Consider the following 14,624-nt stretch of genomic DNA (forward strand, 5'->3'; position numbering starts at 1 on the left):
GTGGCATCACAAATTCAACAGAACGGGATGCATTTGTAAAGAAAAATCGCCCGGTAGGCCGTCCACTTCTGAGGCAGATGTGGAAAGGGTTTGAACCAGTTTCCAACGCAGCTCAAAAAAGTCAACAAGGAGAGTTAGCAAAGAGCTTCAAATGCCTCAAACAACTGTTTGGCGTGCAGTTCGTAAACATTTGAAAATGTATCCGTATCGAATGCAGTTGTTACAACACTTAACACCTAATGATCACATGTGTCGCAAGGCTTTTTGTGAGTCATTTTAAGAGTTGTGCAGTGTTGATGATGATTTTTTGGTCAAACTTTGTTTCAGTAAAGAGGCTACGTTCCATGTGACAGGAAGATTGAATAAACAAAATTGTCACATTTGTGGAACTGAGAAGCCTCTCCAAATCTGTGAAATTGTGGGTGATTCACCGAAGACGAATGTGTTTTGTGCAATTTCGTCTTGAAAAATTTATGGTCCGTACTTTTTTTGACGAAGGTACTGTGACTGAACATACATTTCTACAAATGCTTACTACGTGGCTTATGCCACAGCTCGAACATGACAGTGCAAACTTCATCTGTCAATTGGATGGAGCTCCATGTCGCTTTCATCACAATGTTAGAAATTTCCTCAACAACAGACTGCCACACAACTGGATTGGGCAGTCAGGTAAAAATGGTAATCAGCTTCTACGTTGGCCACCAAGATCCCCGGACTTAAACCTCTGCGATTTTTTTCAGTGGGGACATCTAAAAGACATTGTCTACATATCCCCTCTACCCCAAGATGTGAATGAACTGAAAGAGCGCATGACTGCTGCAGTGCAAACTGTTGATGCAAACATGTTGAAAGGAGTCTGGGCGGAATTGGAATACCGAATAGATGTATGCAGGGTAACAAACGGGCCTACATAGAACATTTGTGATGGATTATTTTAATTTTTACCACAAAAACTTGGAGCGTTTTAGCATTTAACTGTAAGATTTGAAGCTATTTGGATGATTAATAAAAAGTTGTAATCGTTCACATCATTTTGAATCACGCTGTATGTCAGCAAAATCAGATCTGTATGTAAGCACATTGATTTCTTGTACTGAGAAGAAAATTTCAATAGTCATTATTGTCTTATAAAAAATATCAATGCCTTACTGAAAAGTCAAAAAGAAAAAAAAACTTATATAAAACCACCTCAATGTATTTTATCTAAATAATGTGTTTTAAATATTCAAAGTACCGATAATAGATGTTTTATGTATTGTATTCTGGCAGCATTGCACCTCGCACAAGATCATGCACATCGTGCAAATAATTATATACCATATATTAATACTTTACTACCTTTATTTGAACAAAATGGTATAACATTCCCTGTTGAATTAACAAGTATAAAGACACTTGAAAATATATATAATTCTAAATTTATTAACGAACCAATTTCTATTAACATATACGGCATTGATTATGAGAAAGAAACTTTTTTTCTTTATATGTCAACGAAAACAGATCTGTAAGTAAATATATTGATTTGTTATATTTAAAGAAAGATTCAAACTCCCATTATTGCCTATTTAAAAATTTAAATAGTTTGGTTAGAAGTCAAATAAGTCATCATCACATATTTATTTGTAGACGATGTTTATTATAGTTTTATAATAAATCAAAATTAGAACATGAGAAATTGTGCAAAGAGTTGAGTTGATTTTTAGTTTAACGTCCCGTTCTGCAGCGAGGCTATATGAGACGTAGACCTACTGATTAACGTGGAATCAGAACCACATGAGCTCACGCCGGTAATCGAACCCGGGCCTCCCACGCCAAAGGCGCGTACGCTAACCGCTTAGCCACGGAGGAGGTCGAAATTGTGTAAAGAACACACTCCAACAAAAATTAACATGCCCAAACTAGGAGATGTTTTAAAATTTAGAAAACTAAAGTTATTACTACACCCCGATGTCGTACTTGTAGCCAATTTTGAAAGTTTACTCAAACCTATAAATAAACAAATTGGATCCAATACGACACAAATTCAAGGACACATATCATGTAGCTTTATTTATATTGTATGTTGTGCAAATCAATATATAAAATCAGAACCTGTTATATATCGTAGTGAAAATGTGCATTCAATTTCCTATCTGCTATGGAGAAGGAATTAAAAAAATAATAGGCGTCTTACATCTGCAAAAAACAATATTACCGTTAACAAATACTCAGCTACAGGATCATAATCAATCTATTCAATGTTCTGTTTGTAACAGTAATCATATGAATGAAAATTTAAAAGTGAGACATCATAATCATTTAACTGGAAAATACACTGCCACGATGTGTAACAGCTGTAACTTTCTAATTAAACGACAAAGTAATTTTGTTCCTCTATTCTTCCATAATTTATCTGGATACGGTGCACATTTATTCGTGAAAAAACTAAGTTTCACACATGGCAATATATCTGTTATTGCGCAAAGCACTGAGAAGTATATTATGTTATCCAAACATTTTAATTTTAATGGTAGACCCATTGAGTTACGTTTTGTTGACTTGTTTACATTTCTCCCTTACAGTCTCGAGGATTTAGTGTCAAAATTAAAACCTGAACAATACGTATATACAAAACAAAATTTTTCGGAAGAGAAGTTTCCTTTAATTCTTCGTAAGTGAGTTTATCCGTATGAATACGTAACAGATTTGAATAAATTTAACGAAACTGAATTACCCGCGGAAGAGGGTTTGATAACAAATTGAAGGAACACAAATTTCCGAGAACGACTGCCAATATGCACAAGAGATTTGGCATACGTTTAATTGTCAAACTTTAGAAGACTACCATGATCTCTACTTAAAATGTGATGTACTTCTCACAGCAGATATATTGGAAAATTTTCGGAAAACATGTTTAAATGCTTATACTATTGATCCACTTAATTGCTTTACAGCACCAGGTTTGGCATGGCAAGCCATGTTACATAAGCCATGGAACTCACATTATTGTCCGATGTTAATACGTATATGTTTACCGAAAATCGATTCGTAGAGGCAATACACAATCTGGTGTAAGGTATGTGAAAGCTAACAATTCTTGTTTAAATAATTTTGATCCTCAAAATGAATGATCGTATATAGTATATATTACGGTTACGGTTTGGCAATGATCGACTATTTGCCATATGGTGAATTTCAGTGGGAAGAAAACACTGAGCATTGGCAAGACAAGAACAAAATTATAAATTGCCCCGCTGATAGTGATTGGGGTTTCTTTCTGGAAGTGGACTTAGATTATTCGAACAGTTCACACGAAGACCATAGTGATTTTCCGTGTGTTCACACAAACGAAATTCCACCACGACATTATAGAGTTACAATTTTACAAAGTATTATGGTTTCTAGATGCAAAGTGTTTATCTTCGTACATCGAGGACAACGCTGTACGTAGGAGTAATGCTACTACCGACTTTGAGAAAGATTTCTATAAATTACTAAATAATTCAGTATACGGAAAGATAATGGAGAACGTACGTAAACGTATAGACATAAAATTAATTAATGACTAAAAAAGTCTAAAAAGTTAGTTGCCCAAGATCAATTTCAAAATTGGGTAAAGTTAGGAGACAGCCTTGCATTATTTCATATGTTAGAAAATCTGTTACTTTAAATAAACCGATATGTGTAGGAGCCACTGTTTTAGAGTTATCAAAATTAGCAATGTATCAATTTCATTATAATATAATGAAACCCTGAAATGGAGATAAGATTAGAATTGCTGACATGGACACTGACTCTTTCATTTACCACAATAAAACCGAGGATATTTATAGAGATATAAAAGATATGATTGCATATTTCGATACCTCAAATCATTGTCAACCTAATCCGTATGATATTCCATCGAAAAACAAGAAAGTTTTAGGGATCATGAAGGACGAAATGAAAGGAAATCCAATCTCTTATGTGATTTGCTTAAGAGCACAAATTACGCAATAAAAACTGCCAATTCAAAGGAAACAAAAATGTAAGGGTGTTAAAACAAATGTGGTAAAAAATGAAATCACTTTTGACGATTATAAAATCTGTCTATTTGAAAATGAAATTATTGAAAAGACTCCATATCAATTTCAGTCGAAACAACATATCTTAACTAATCGATAACTAAAGTACCATTAGACCCTTATGATGATAAGCGATATATACTCGACTGTAATATTCATACATTACCATGGGGTCACTATCAGGTAGTAAACAATAATAATCATTGTGACATATGTAAATAATTGTTATTTAAATATTAAATAGAAATGTAAGAATGCCAAGAAAAGAAATTGTAAATGAATTACACAAGCCTGCCAAGACGGCATTATCTTAGAATACTGTAATCACCAAAGATCTCCATGATCTTTGGCAAGCCGATCTAGTAGAAATGAATTCTAGCATTTTAAAAGGGTTAGGAAAAATTAATAAAGGTTATAATTGTATGTTAACTATTATAGATACTTTTAGTAAAAAAGCATGGGCTGTGCCTGTGAAACAAAATACAGGGGAAAATGTTGCTAAAGCTCTTGGGTCCGTATTAAAACATACCCAGATAAGTCCTAAATATCTACAGACAGATCGAGGCAAGGAATTTTATAACACTCACTTCATTCAATTAATGAAAAAGTATGCTATTAAACACTATCCCACATACACTGAAATAAAAGATTCAATTGTCGAAAGATTCAACAAAACATTACGTAACATTATGTGGCGGCGCTTTACTTTACAAGTTAATTATAAATGAGTGGCAATACTGAAAGAATTACTAAAACAATATAATAATACCATTCATAGAACGATTAAAACGAAACCTGCAGATGCCACAAAAAACATGAGCAATATTTATTGTCAACAGTGCATTGTAAAAAAGTTTAACCATTTGAAAAGAAACCAAAACTTAATGTTAATGATTATGTTCGAATAGGGAAGCTGAAAAACAATTTCAGAGAGGATTTACTCGTAATTGGACTACAGAAATCTTTCATATAGCTAAAGTATCCCAACAAATCCAATAACCTACCACTTAAAAGACAGCAAACAAGAACACGTACAGGGACGTTTTTCTGAGCAGGAATTGATGAGAACTCAATTTTCTAATACATAACTTATTGAAAAAGTTTGCAAAAGAAAAATAATAAAGCCTGTGTGAAATGGTTGGATTTACCATTAAGTGAAAATTCATGGATTAATCTTCCATCAATAGTGTAATGATATTTTCAAACAAGCCTATAATAGAGAGAGAAAAAATGGAATTTAAATTTTCTTTTACATGTATGGTGGCAGGACCTAGAGGCTGGAGAAAATCCTATTTTGTTAAAACATCTCTTGAACATTACAGTAAGTTACTTAAAAATATTGTATGGCGTTGTGGTGAATGGCAGCCTTTGTATGATACTCTTTCCTGCTGCACGTTTAAAGAAAGTTTACCTCAAAATGATGAATTTCAAGCAACACAGGGTCCACATCTTGCAATTATTGATGTTTTGATGCGTGAATGTGATAATAGAATTGTAGATATTTTCACTAAGGGCAGCAATCATAGAAATATAAGTGTAATGTTTATAACACAAAATGTTTTCATCATTAAAAGGGAATGCGGGATATTTCGTTAAATTATCATTATATAGTATGTTTTAAAAATCCTGGAGACCAAGCAAAGATTAAATACAAAATTTATTCAAGAAGCATATCAAGGTGCAACTCGAATTGCTCATGGTAATTTACTTTCTGATTTAAAACAATACTCCTGATAAGCAGCGAGTTAGAACAAATATTTTTTCCTTCGATTCTTTTAATTATGTTTATGTGCCTGTAAAAAATAATTAGTTCCAATATTATTTATATTGTAACAACTATTTGTGCTATAATAGCCATAAAAATGATTAGTAAGGAAAATGCACATTTACTAAAATTTTTAGCAAAGTCAAAACCTACAGCACATAAAGCTATATTACAAAATACAGATCTTGATTTAATTCGATCGATATCCGAATGTTTGTATAACGTATTACAAGGAAATGTTCCATTATGTAGAAAAGAGAAAAATAGCTTAAAAATATAAAGAGGAACTTAGGTATTTGGTGAAAAAAGGTCCAGCATAAAAATGAAAGAAAAAACGAATAATGGTACAAAAAGTGGTTTTCTTTATGCATTTCTTGCACCTATTTTAGGAGGTATATTATGAAGTATAATTAAATAAAACGTATGCATAATGCACAAAAACTTATTTTAATCTCACCGAAAAATTACATCATTACGAAACCCGATATCTAATCTTGATGATGAAATGAAAGAAATTTTAAATAATAAAATTTGAATGCAGAAGAAGAATGTGTACAATATAGAGAGGTATTACAAAAATATTTAAATATAATTCTAAAACCGGCAGCAGTTACAGCAGCAACAACTACTACTGTTGATAAGGAGGAGAAGGAAGAAGAAGAAGAGTATGAAATAATATCTACTCTTTCAGAAATTTGTAAACGTAAAGCAAGACCTTTATTACGTAAATTGAAACAAAATCCTAATATTCGGCGGGATGTAAATGAAAATGTAAATATTGATAATAAATTAATTCCAGGTGCCACTACAGTAAATTTAGTAACCGATTTTGTTAGACGTAAGAAAAATATTTCAGTTGCCGGTTGGGAAACCCTTTGCTACATTATTAGCAAAAGCCAATATCTCCTTGGAGTACATCGGTAATCCTCAACGAATAGAATATATTTGAAAACTCACACAATTAGAAGGGGAAGAATATGATTAGGAGGAGGATGAAAAGCAAGGCCCTCCACTCCGTAAACGTAAAGTTATCAAGAAATGGCGTACTTATAAGCAATAAAATGAGTTTACATAGTACTAATATAGCATTATAAAATATTGATATATTTGAGTATATAAAAAGAAAAATGAATGATCCTCATTTGCAATATTACAATCATCAAGCAGATAGTGGATATAATATATATAGAGGTACACCATACCAAGAAGGTTATGGCATTGGTAGTTTTCTAGGAGGTTTATTCCGTAGTGGATTTCCATTATTGAAACAACGTGCAAAAACTGTTGGTAAAGAGTTCCTACGTACAGGAATTAATATAGCAGGATTCGTACTAGATAATAATAGACCTATTAAAGAGGCGTTACAAAATCGGAGGCAAGAAGCGAAAACAAATTTAAAAAATGAAGATCAAAATAAATTAAATCATCTATTGGTAGGATTGGGAAGAAAAAGAAAACTTCATTTTGCATCAGCAGGTTGTGGTGTGAAGCAGTTGAAAAAATCCAGATATTTTTGATTAGATTAATTATGGAGCAAAGTGATAGTCCTTACCTCACACTTTCTAGCAACAGTTCTGTGGAATATTTACCTCAAAATACTCTTGCTTGATATACTACTAAATTATTCCATCCTATTGTACTGGAGAAGGAAGTGTGAGAAACAGCTGTTATTCAAGTACATTATACATGTTCATTTCAGAATGTTTCCAAATATACTAATAATATTTATTATCGTATCATGAATACTTAAAGCTGGAAAATACCTAAAGTCTTACCAGGACACTATTATCAAGTTGACGATATCTATCTCAAATTAATCATAAAAGTGACATATTAAATCTACAATTAAAAGTTAAGCTTTGATACAACGAATCGATGTGAGTAAAGTAAGAAAATATCAGGAGAAGCATATAGAAGAAAGCCTATTTCCCGAATTAGCCAGAATACTAGGTTTTGATCATATACAGCAAGAAGATGGTGCAGTTGTTCATCATGCTCGTTATCCAACATATTTACAAAAATCGCAACCCACACTTATGTATATTTATAGTGATAATGTAGAATCACAACTGGTAGGTGATACCATAGCTCCATTGTTACTTATTATAAATACAAATATTAAAGAGTATGGTATTATTAATGTACATGTTTTTGAAACTCCTCATTATATCCCGGTGCAAGGTAAACAGTTTGATCAAATTATTATTGATTTAAGAGATAGTACAGGTAACCCACTTCCTTTCCAATATGCCAGTGTATGTGTAAAACTACATTTTCGCTGACGTAATACGGTTTTGTAAATTTGACTTGTGTGAATATTAATAGTAAGAAAAATGCAGTGTTAGTGTATGAAATCAGAATTAGATTTATTTGCGATTTTACCCATTCAAAAAAGTATTATAAGTAATAAAATAGTTCCATATAAGCCTGTGGCTTCAATACCTCATATTGCGCCAATAGAATTTGTAGTCTCTGGTAATGGGGATGACAATATTGATTTCCCCATAAAATGTTACATATTAAAGATAAAATTACTAAAAGAGATGGTTCTAATTTTACTTCTGCCAACAAGAAAATTGGTCCTGTAAAGGATTTTCTCAATGGAATGTTCAGCGAGGTACAAATTTATTTGAATAATGAACTTATTTCCGACTCCTCACATACATATCCATATCGATCGTATATTGGAAAACTATTAAATTATAATGCTAATGCTAAATCAACTCATCTTCAACATCGATGTGGTTAAAAATACTTCAGGTCATATGGACAGAGTGGCCGATAGCAATTTAGGATTTAAACAACAATTTAGGATTTCTCACTACTTTAAGTCAGTCATTTAAATTATTGGGTTATATTCATGCTGATATTTTCAATTGCAAGAAATTTCTACTGAATGGTGTACAACTGCGCACTAAACTAATTCCAGCTAAACCTGCATTTTGTCTAATGGGTGAAGCAGATGCTGATGGAACATTTGTTATTACAGATGGAACATTACTTGTGAAAAAAGTTGATGTATCACCCGCCGTAAAAATAGCACGAAATAAAGTATTACAAAATCCTAAATTTAGAATAAAATATCCTATAACAAAAGTACAGGTGAAGACAGAAACTTTACCACAAGGAATTATGGATAGTACACTTCCATATCTGTTTTCTGGCATAGTGCCTAAAAGTATTATTATTGGCTTTGTTACTAACACTACTTTCAATGGTACTTATCCTTTTCATTTTCAACATTTTAATATGTCATTCTTTATATTGCTTGTTGATGGAATACCTGTAGTATCCAAACCACTACAACCAGATTTTTATAATAAGCTATATATACAAGCATATTCTACGTTATTTACAGATTCTGGTATTTATTATACTAATCAAGGTAATAATATTTCACTTGTCGGATATCCCAATGGTTTTACTCTACTGGTGTTTGATTTAACTCCCGATTCTACTCCTAGTGCTGCATTTCATACTAGTCCACAACGTCAAGGAAGTGGACGATTAGAGGTTCGTTTTAAAGAAGCACTGCCATCTTCTCTAACAGCAATTATTTACGATAAATTCTCCTGAGAACTAGAAATTGATTTCCAGGGGAAATATATATATTAAATAATTAAAGAATGTTAAATACCCTTGAACTTTATGAGGCATTACAACACAATTTGCCTAAAACTTATTTTATAGATGTATATGCTGCAGATGAGCTACCTCTGTTTATTCACACATTCCTGGCAGCCATAATCATAAATACTTATTCCAGTAATAAGCCTTGTGGTTGCAATTTACATATCAAATATGTGCGTGAGTGAGTATTTCTATAGCTATGGTATACCCCCTTACATACAATATCATATAAGTTTCTTAAAACGAAACTGTTTGTACTATACACGGAATAGTAGATGTATTCAAGGTGACTTATCTCAACTTTGTGGACATTACTTAAACTAGGAATGCAATGGATGTACCCGATTGCAATGAAATGAGCTGAGCGAGCTTAAACTACGTAATCATTCCTGGCCATTATGCAATAATAAATGCCATTTTTAATTGTTGACAAAAAAATCGCGTGAAAACTTTTTCCCCATGTTAAGTCTATGCAAGCGTTTTTCGGTGATTATTCCTCGATGGTTCATCGGATTTTTGATTTCGACCTATGTTGTCACTCAACACGACATACTCTATCGGCATGCTAAGTTTTCTTGAGATCGGCCAAACGGTCTAGGAGGAAGCGTTTTTCGGTCATTATTCCTCGATGGTACATCGGATTTTTGATTTCGACCTATGTTGTCACTCAGCACGACATACTCTATCAGCGTGCTAAGTTTGGTTGAGATCGGCCAAACGGTCTAGGAGGAAGCGTTTTTCGGTCATTATTCCTCGATGGTACATCGGATTTTTGATTTCGACCTATGTTGTCACTCAGCACGACATACTCTATCAGCGTGCTAAGTTTGGGTGAGATCGGCCAAACGGTCTAGGAGGAGTTCGCGGACAACCAAACGGCTTCGCTTCGCTCAGCTCAACAAATTCTCACTCACCACTACTGACGCTAATGATATTATGCTCTATTCGTTTATGAGAATGTGGTCACTGGAGAGAGATTAGGTTCTCCGTAAACCATGTGTGTGTATTGGTCACGAGAGCGAGATTAAGTTCTCCGTAAACCATGCAAGTGTGTGTGTGTTGTTATTTTTAAATCTCTGCGATAGTCTATATTTTTAACTTCACCATTGCCGATCCCAAGTCCTGGATGCGAAAGGAGAGAGGGTTGGGGATAGCTATCCCGTGGAAGAATGATAATCTCTGCTATGTTACATAGGGGTTGGAAAATTTACTCATAGTGTTATGTAACTCTTGCAATGTTAAAATAGGGGTGGAGAAATGAGCCAAACTCTTTTCTTACCTCTGCTATGTTACATACTTGTGTTCGCAGTCTTATGTAATTTCTGCTATGTTACATAGGGGTTGGAAAATGTGTTCATAGTGTTTTATTAGCTCTGCTATGTTACATAGTTGTGTTCGTAGTCTCTGTGTTCATAGTCTTATGTAATTTCTGCTATGTTAAAAGAAGTGTTGAAATAGTGGTCTTAAAAGAGAACGAATACACCCTTAAAAGGGGTCATAAAAGATATCGAGTTTTCGGTGTGTTCGATTTTCCATAGCTGGCCGATACGCCGGTCAGCACTTGTCATGCGACACTGGACTATCGAGTACTTCGGTTCAGGCGGGACCTGGATTGGCCTAATATGAGCCAGATCGGGAATATATCTACTACTATTGTACTTGTAATTCAAATTAATAACTGTAAAATACTGTACAAACAAGTAAAGAACAGTAAAATATCCAAACATAGTATTCGAAATTTGCAAAGAAATACACTAATGATCACAAATTTGCTTGTTCATACTACCAAATTTGAACATTATCTTTGTTACTTGATATGATGCTCAACCTGGAACATATGAACAGACAGACGAAGACCACTAATTTATATTTCTTTGCCTGTTAACCAAAAGAATAATATACTAAACTCCAATCACCATACAAGTAGAATTTTATTATACTTAATAGCATCTACAAATACCTTTGCTTAATGAAATCTAGCCGTAGCCAGATCCTGATATTACTATCCTTGACTGTACCTTAGATGTTGGTTTCATTAAGTCTACTGTGTTTCAGAAGGAGTTCTTCTTTTCCTTAGTATTTCCAACAAGCAGTGTATTTCTTCTCTAGCTCTCCTCAACATCTCGTTGGTGATGACATCTCAAGTCAGGGAATTTTCAACATATGTCGGTAACACCAGTACTCGGATGCTACTACCATTCTCTTCTGTTGTTTCCTGAATATCTAGGTTTCACTGTCATAGTGGAATACATTCTGAGCAAAGGTCTTAATATTCTCGGAAGTGAATATTGCGTGTTTCTTGTTGAAAGCAGTGTTTGTCTGGTGTATGCGGCTTACAATCTCAGCCTTGACTCTTCTATCCGGTATTAGTTTGCTTCCAATGTAGGTAAAAGAATTCACACTCTGAAGTCGATCTTCTCCCAATCTACAGCTAGCCATTGTGTCGTCTTTGCTCATTGTCAGTATCTTTGTTTTCCGTCTATTCAGTTTCATATAACCAGAGCTGAGAATGGCCTCCATCTCCAAAAGTGTCGCTTCAAGTTGGTCTCTTCTCTGCAAGTACAGCTACATCATCAGCAAAACGAAGCACCCGCGGTCCATCTAAATTTATTCCATCTGTTCCTTCAACCCTCTCTCTCATCTCGTCCAGCGCTCTTTGTATGTATCCGTTGAAAAGTCCAGGAGAAAGTGGCCTCCCAACGAAATTACATTTAGTATAACTGGTAACTACAGAAAATTAGACTGCAAATGTACAGTTACTCTTGTATGGTTCAATTGAAAAAAATACTAATCATTATTGTATACATACGATGATATAATTAAACATGTCTGTAGGAAGGAAATTCTTGATCTGAAGGTTCACGCAAAAATTAAAATACTAATAATGTTCATTTCAATTCACAGGATAAGTGAGTTAATAATTTACAGAATAGCACGGCCATGGTTACATCCAAATTGGATATTTAATCTAACTCCTACTGGGAAGAAGGTAGCAGGATTACTCAAAATACTTCACGACTTCACTAATAATGTAAGTTTATATGTACATTTTATATTTCTGATCCCTTTAATTTTGTAATTTTCTTTCAGTGGCGAGAACTACAGTCGTCGAGAAGCGTGGTGATGGCAAAAGAAAATTATAAAAATGTTAAATTTTAAATCTTTTTGAAGTAGAACTGAGAAAAAGAAAACAACCAACATGTAGGTAACTTTCTGTGAAATTTGCCAAGAAAACGGAAGAAATAGAAAAGGGCTAGTGTTTCCCTAAAGTTAAGAGCGTAGAAACGAGAAAAGCAAATTTCATTACTATGCCCCGCATATTTCTCCCACTCTTTACGTTTCCATTTAAATTCATTGTTTTTTAGCGGTCAAAATCACCTACCAATCTAGTGAATACATTCATCTTCGATTTTGTTCTATAGTATTTTCCTGTCTTCTTCAATCAAATCATATAAAATACAACCTGAAAAACAAACGAATACCTTTTAGTAATGTTTGTTGATTTTTAACATTGTAATTAATTATTTGTGTTAAAGTAAATACATTAAATAAATATCATTAACGGCAACAATAGTCGGTCCTATCCTCCGCTAAAAGTTTGACAGCTGAAAAATAGATAACTTAAAAAGTACATATATACCATATTTGAGAGTATATACGGACAAAATATCAAGGCCGAAATAATGCAATAAAACTCCCGTGGCCGAAACGTCGCCGCATAAAATCTTGTGTGCCTAATACCTTGCAATAACAACATAATTATATAAGCGTTTCTGAATTCAAATTATTTTTTTTTCGAAAATGTAAATTTAGATAGTGGAAGGAAAAAATGCACTTCAAAATGAATGAATATACAATCGTAAAGTAAACCCAAATAAGGGGAAATCTTATCCATCAAATCTATTTTATCGGAATCAAGTGCAAAGTTATTTATTTATTCAACAGAAGAAGCTCTAGACTCACTTGGTGTCACGTCAGAAGAACCCGGACAAAAGGGCGAGGACAGAAAGTCCCGAGTCAAAACGGTCCCGCGTCAAAAGGGTCCCACGTCAAAAGGGGCCCGTTGAAAATGGCCCCGCGACAAAAGAGCCCAGGTCAAATGGCCTCTCGACAAAAGGACCTAACTCAAAAGGACCGCAGGTCAAAAGGGCTGGATCAAAAGGGACCCAAGACGAAAGAGCCCGGGTCAAAAGGGCTCCGCGTCAAATGTGCCTCAAATCAAAAAAGTCTGAGATATAGCCTTAAAAGCCTTAGAAGTATAAACATACTTATTAGACAAAAAATATTCTGTGGACAGTACCTGGTTTATTTGTGTTGAAAGAACATATAAGTGGGGAAAGATATAGGATTAGTAAAAAGGTATTACGACAGACCAGCAATAACGATATGCGTGAACGGAGGAAAAGTAAATATTGCAGATGCGTATTGATGCGAAAACGTCACTGAATGGACTTCGAATTTAGCGATATTTGATGTTACACAATATTTTTTGAACGGAAAGGGGTAGTTTTGACACATCTATTTAGGCTAGAATCTTTCCACAAATGAGAAAACTGCATTGAGTGAGGGCGTGGACATAGTGGCAGTCATCTTGGATTCCGCCATTTTGGATATCACACAATATTTTTAAATGTAATAGAGTATGTTTGGCACATCAATTTACGTAGCAAGACTATCCATGGCCTTGGATTGATCATTTTAATACTAAAAGGACCAAAATTTTTACCTCCCTAGAAGTACACAGCCGTCATTTTGACGGCTATTAAAGTGCAAGAAATTTACATAATTTTTCTTTATATTTCTCTTATTTTAGCTTTAATATAATCTGTTTAATCGACTAGCTCATGTTTTATATAAGTTTTTTCGTGATATAATACAGGGTGATCCACTAAACCCGTGAATATGTTATATATAATATTAATATTGGAAGTTCGCTCACAGCACAGTGACATGAAAAATTAAAATAAAGGAATAATACGTACATTCTTACGTATGAAATCCTTTTTGCTAGTTTGGTGGTCACCCTGCCTGTCCTGTAGACATTGGCTGGGCTATTTTTCTTTAGCACAGATCCTCTGTATAATACGCCAAAGTAATTATTTTTATTTTAAAACTTTTTATTACATGAAAGTAAATTTGCATTTTCAATATAATTTATTTCAACACTGAACTCAAGACAG

The 14,624-nt window shown here is 33.8% G+C and overlaps 1 protein-coding gene across 1 annotated transcript in view; it reads left to right on the forward strand.

Annotated features, from left to right (window-relative positions):
- Positions 1–14,624, forward strand: part of LOC145673475 (cytochrome P450 4C1-like) — a 109,930-nt gene that overhangs the window by 28,996 nt on the left and 66,310 nt on the right. The window contains exon 6 of the mRNA XM_081743204.1: positions 12,349–12,475. Coding sequence (XP_081599330.1) covers positions 12,349–12,475 — 127 coding nt within the window. The remainder of the gene's footprint in view (positions 1–12,348; positions 12,476–14,624) is intronic.

This window comes from Thermobia domestica, chromosome 16 (genome assembly GCF_964235325.1).
Source record: "Thermobia domestica chromosome 16, izTheDome1.hap1.1, whole genome shotgun sequence".
Taxonomy (NCBI): Eukaryota; Metazoa; Arthropoda; class Insecta; order Zygentoma; family Lepismatidae; genus Thermobia; species Thermobia domestica.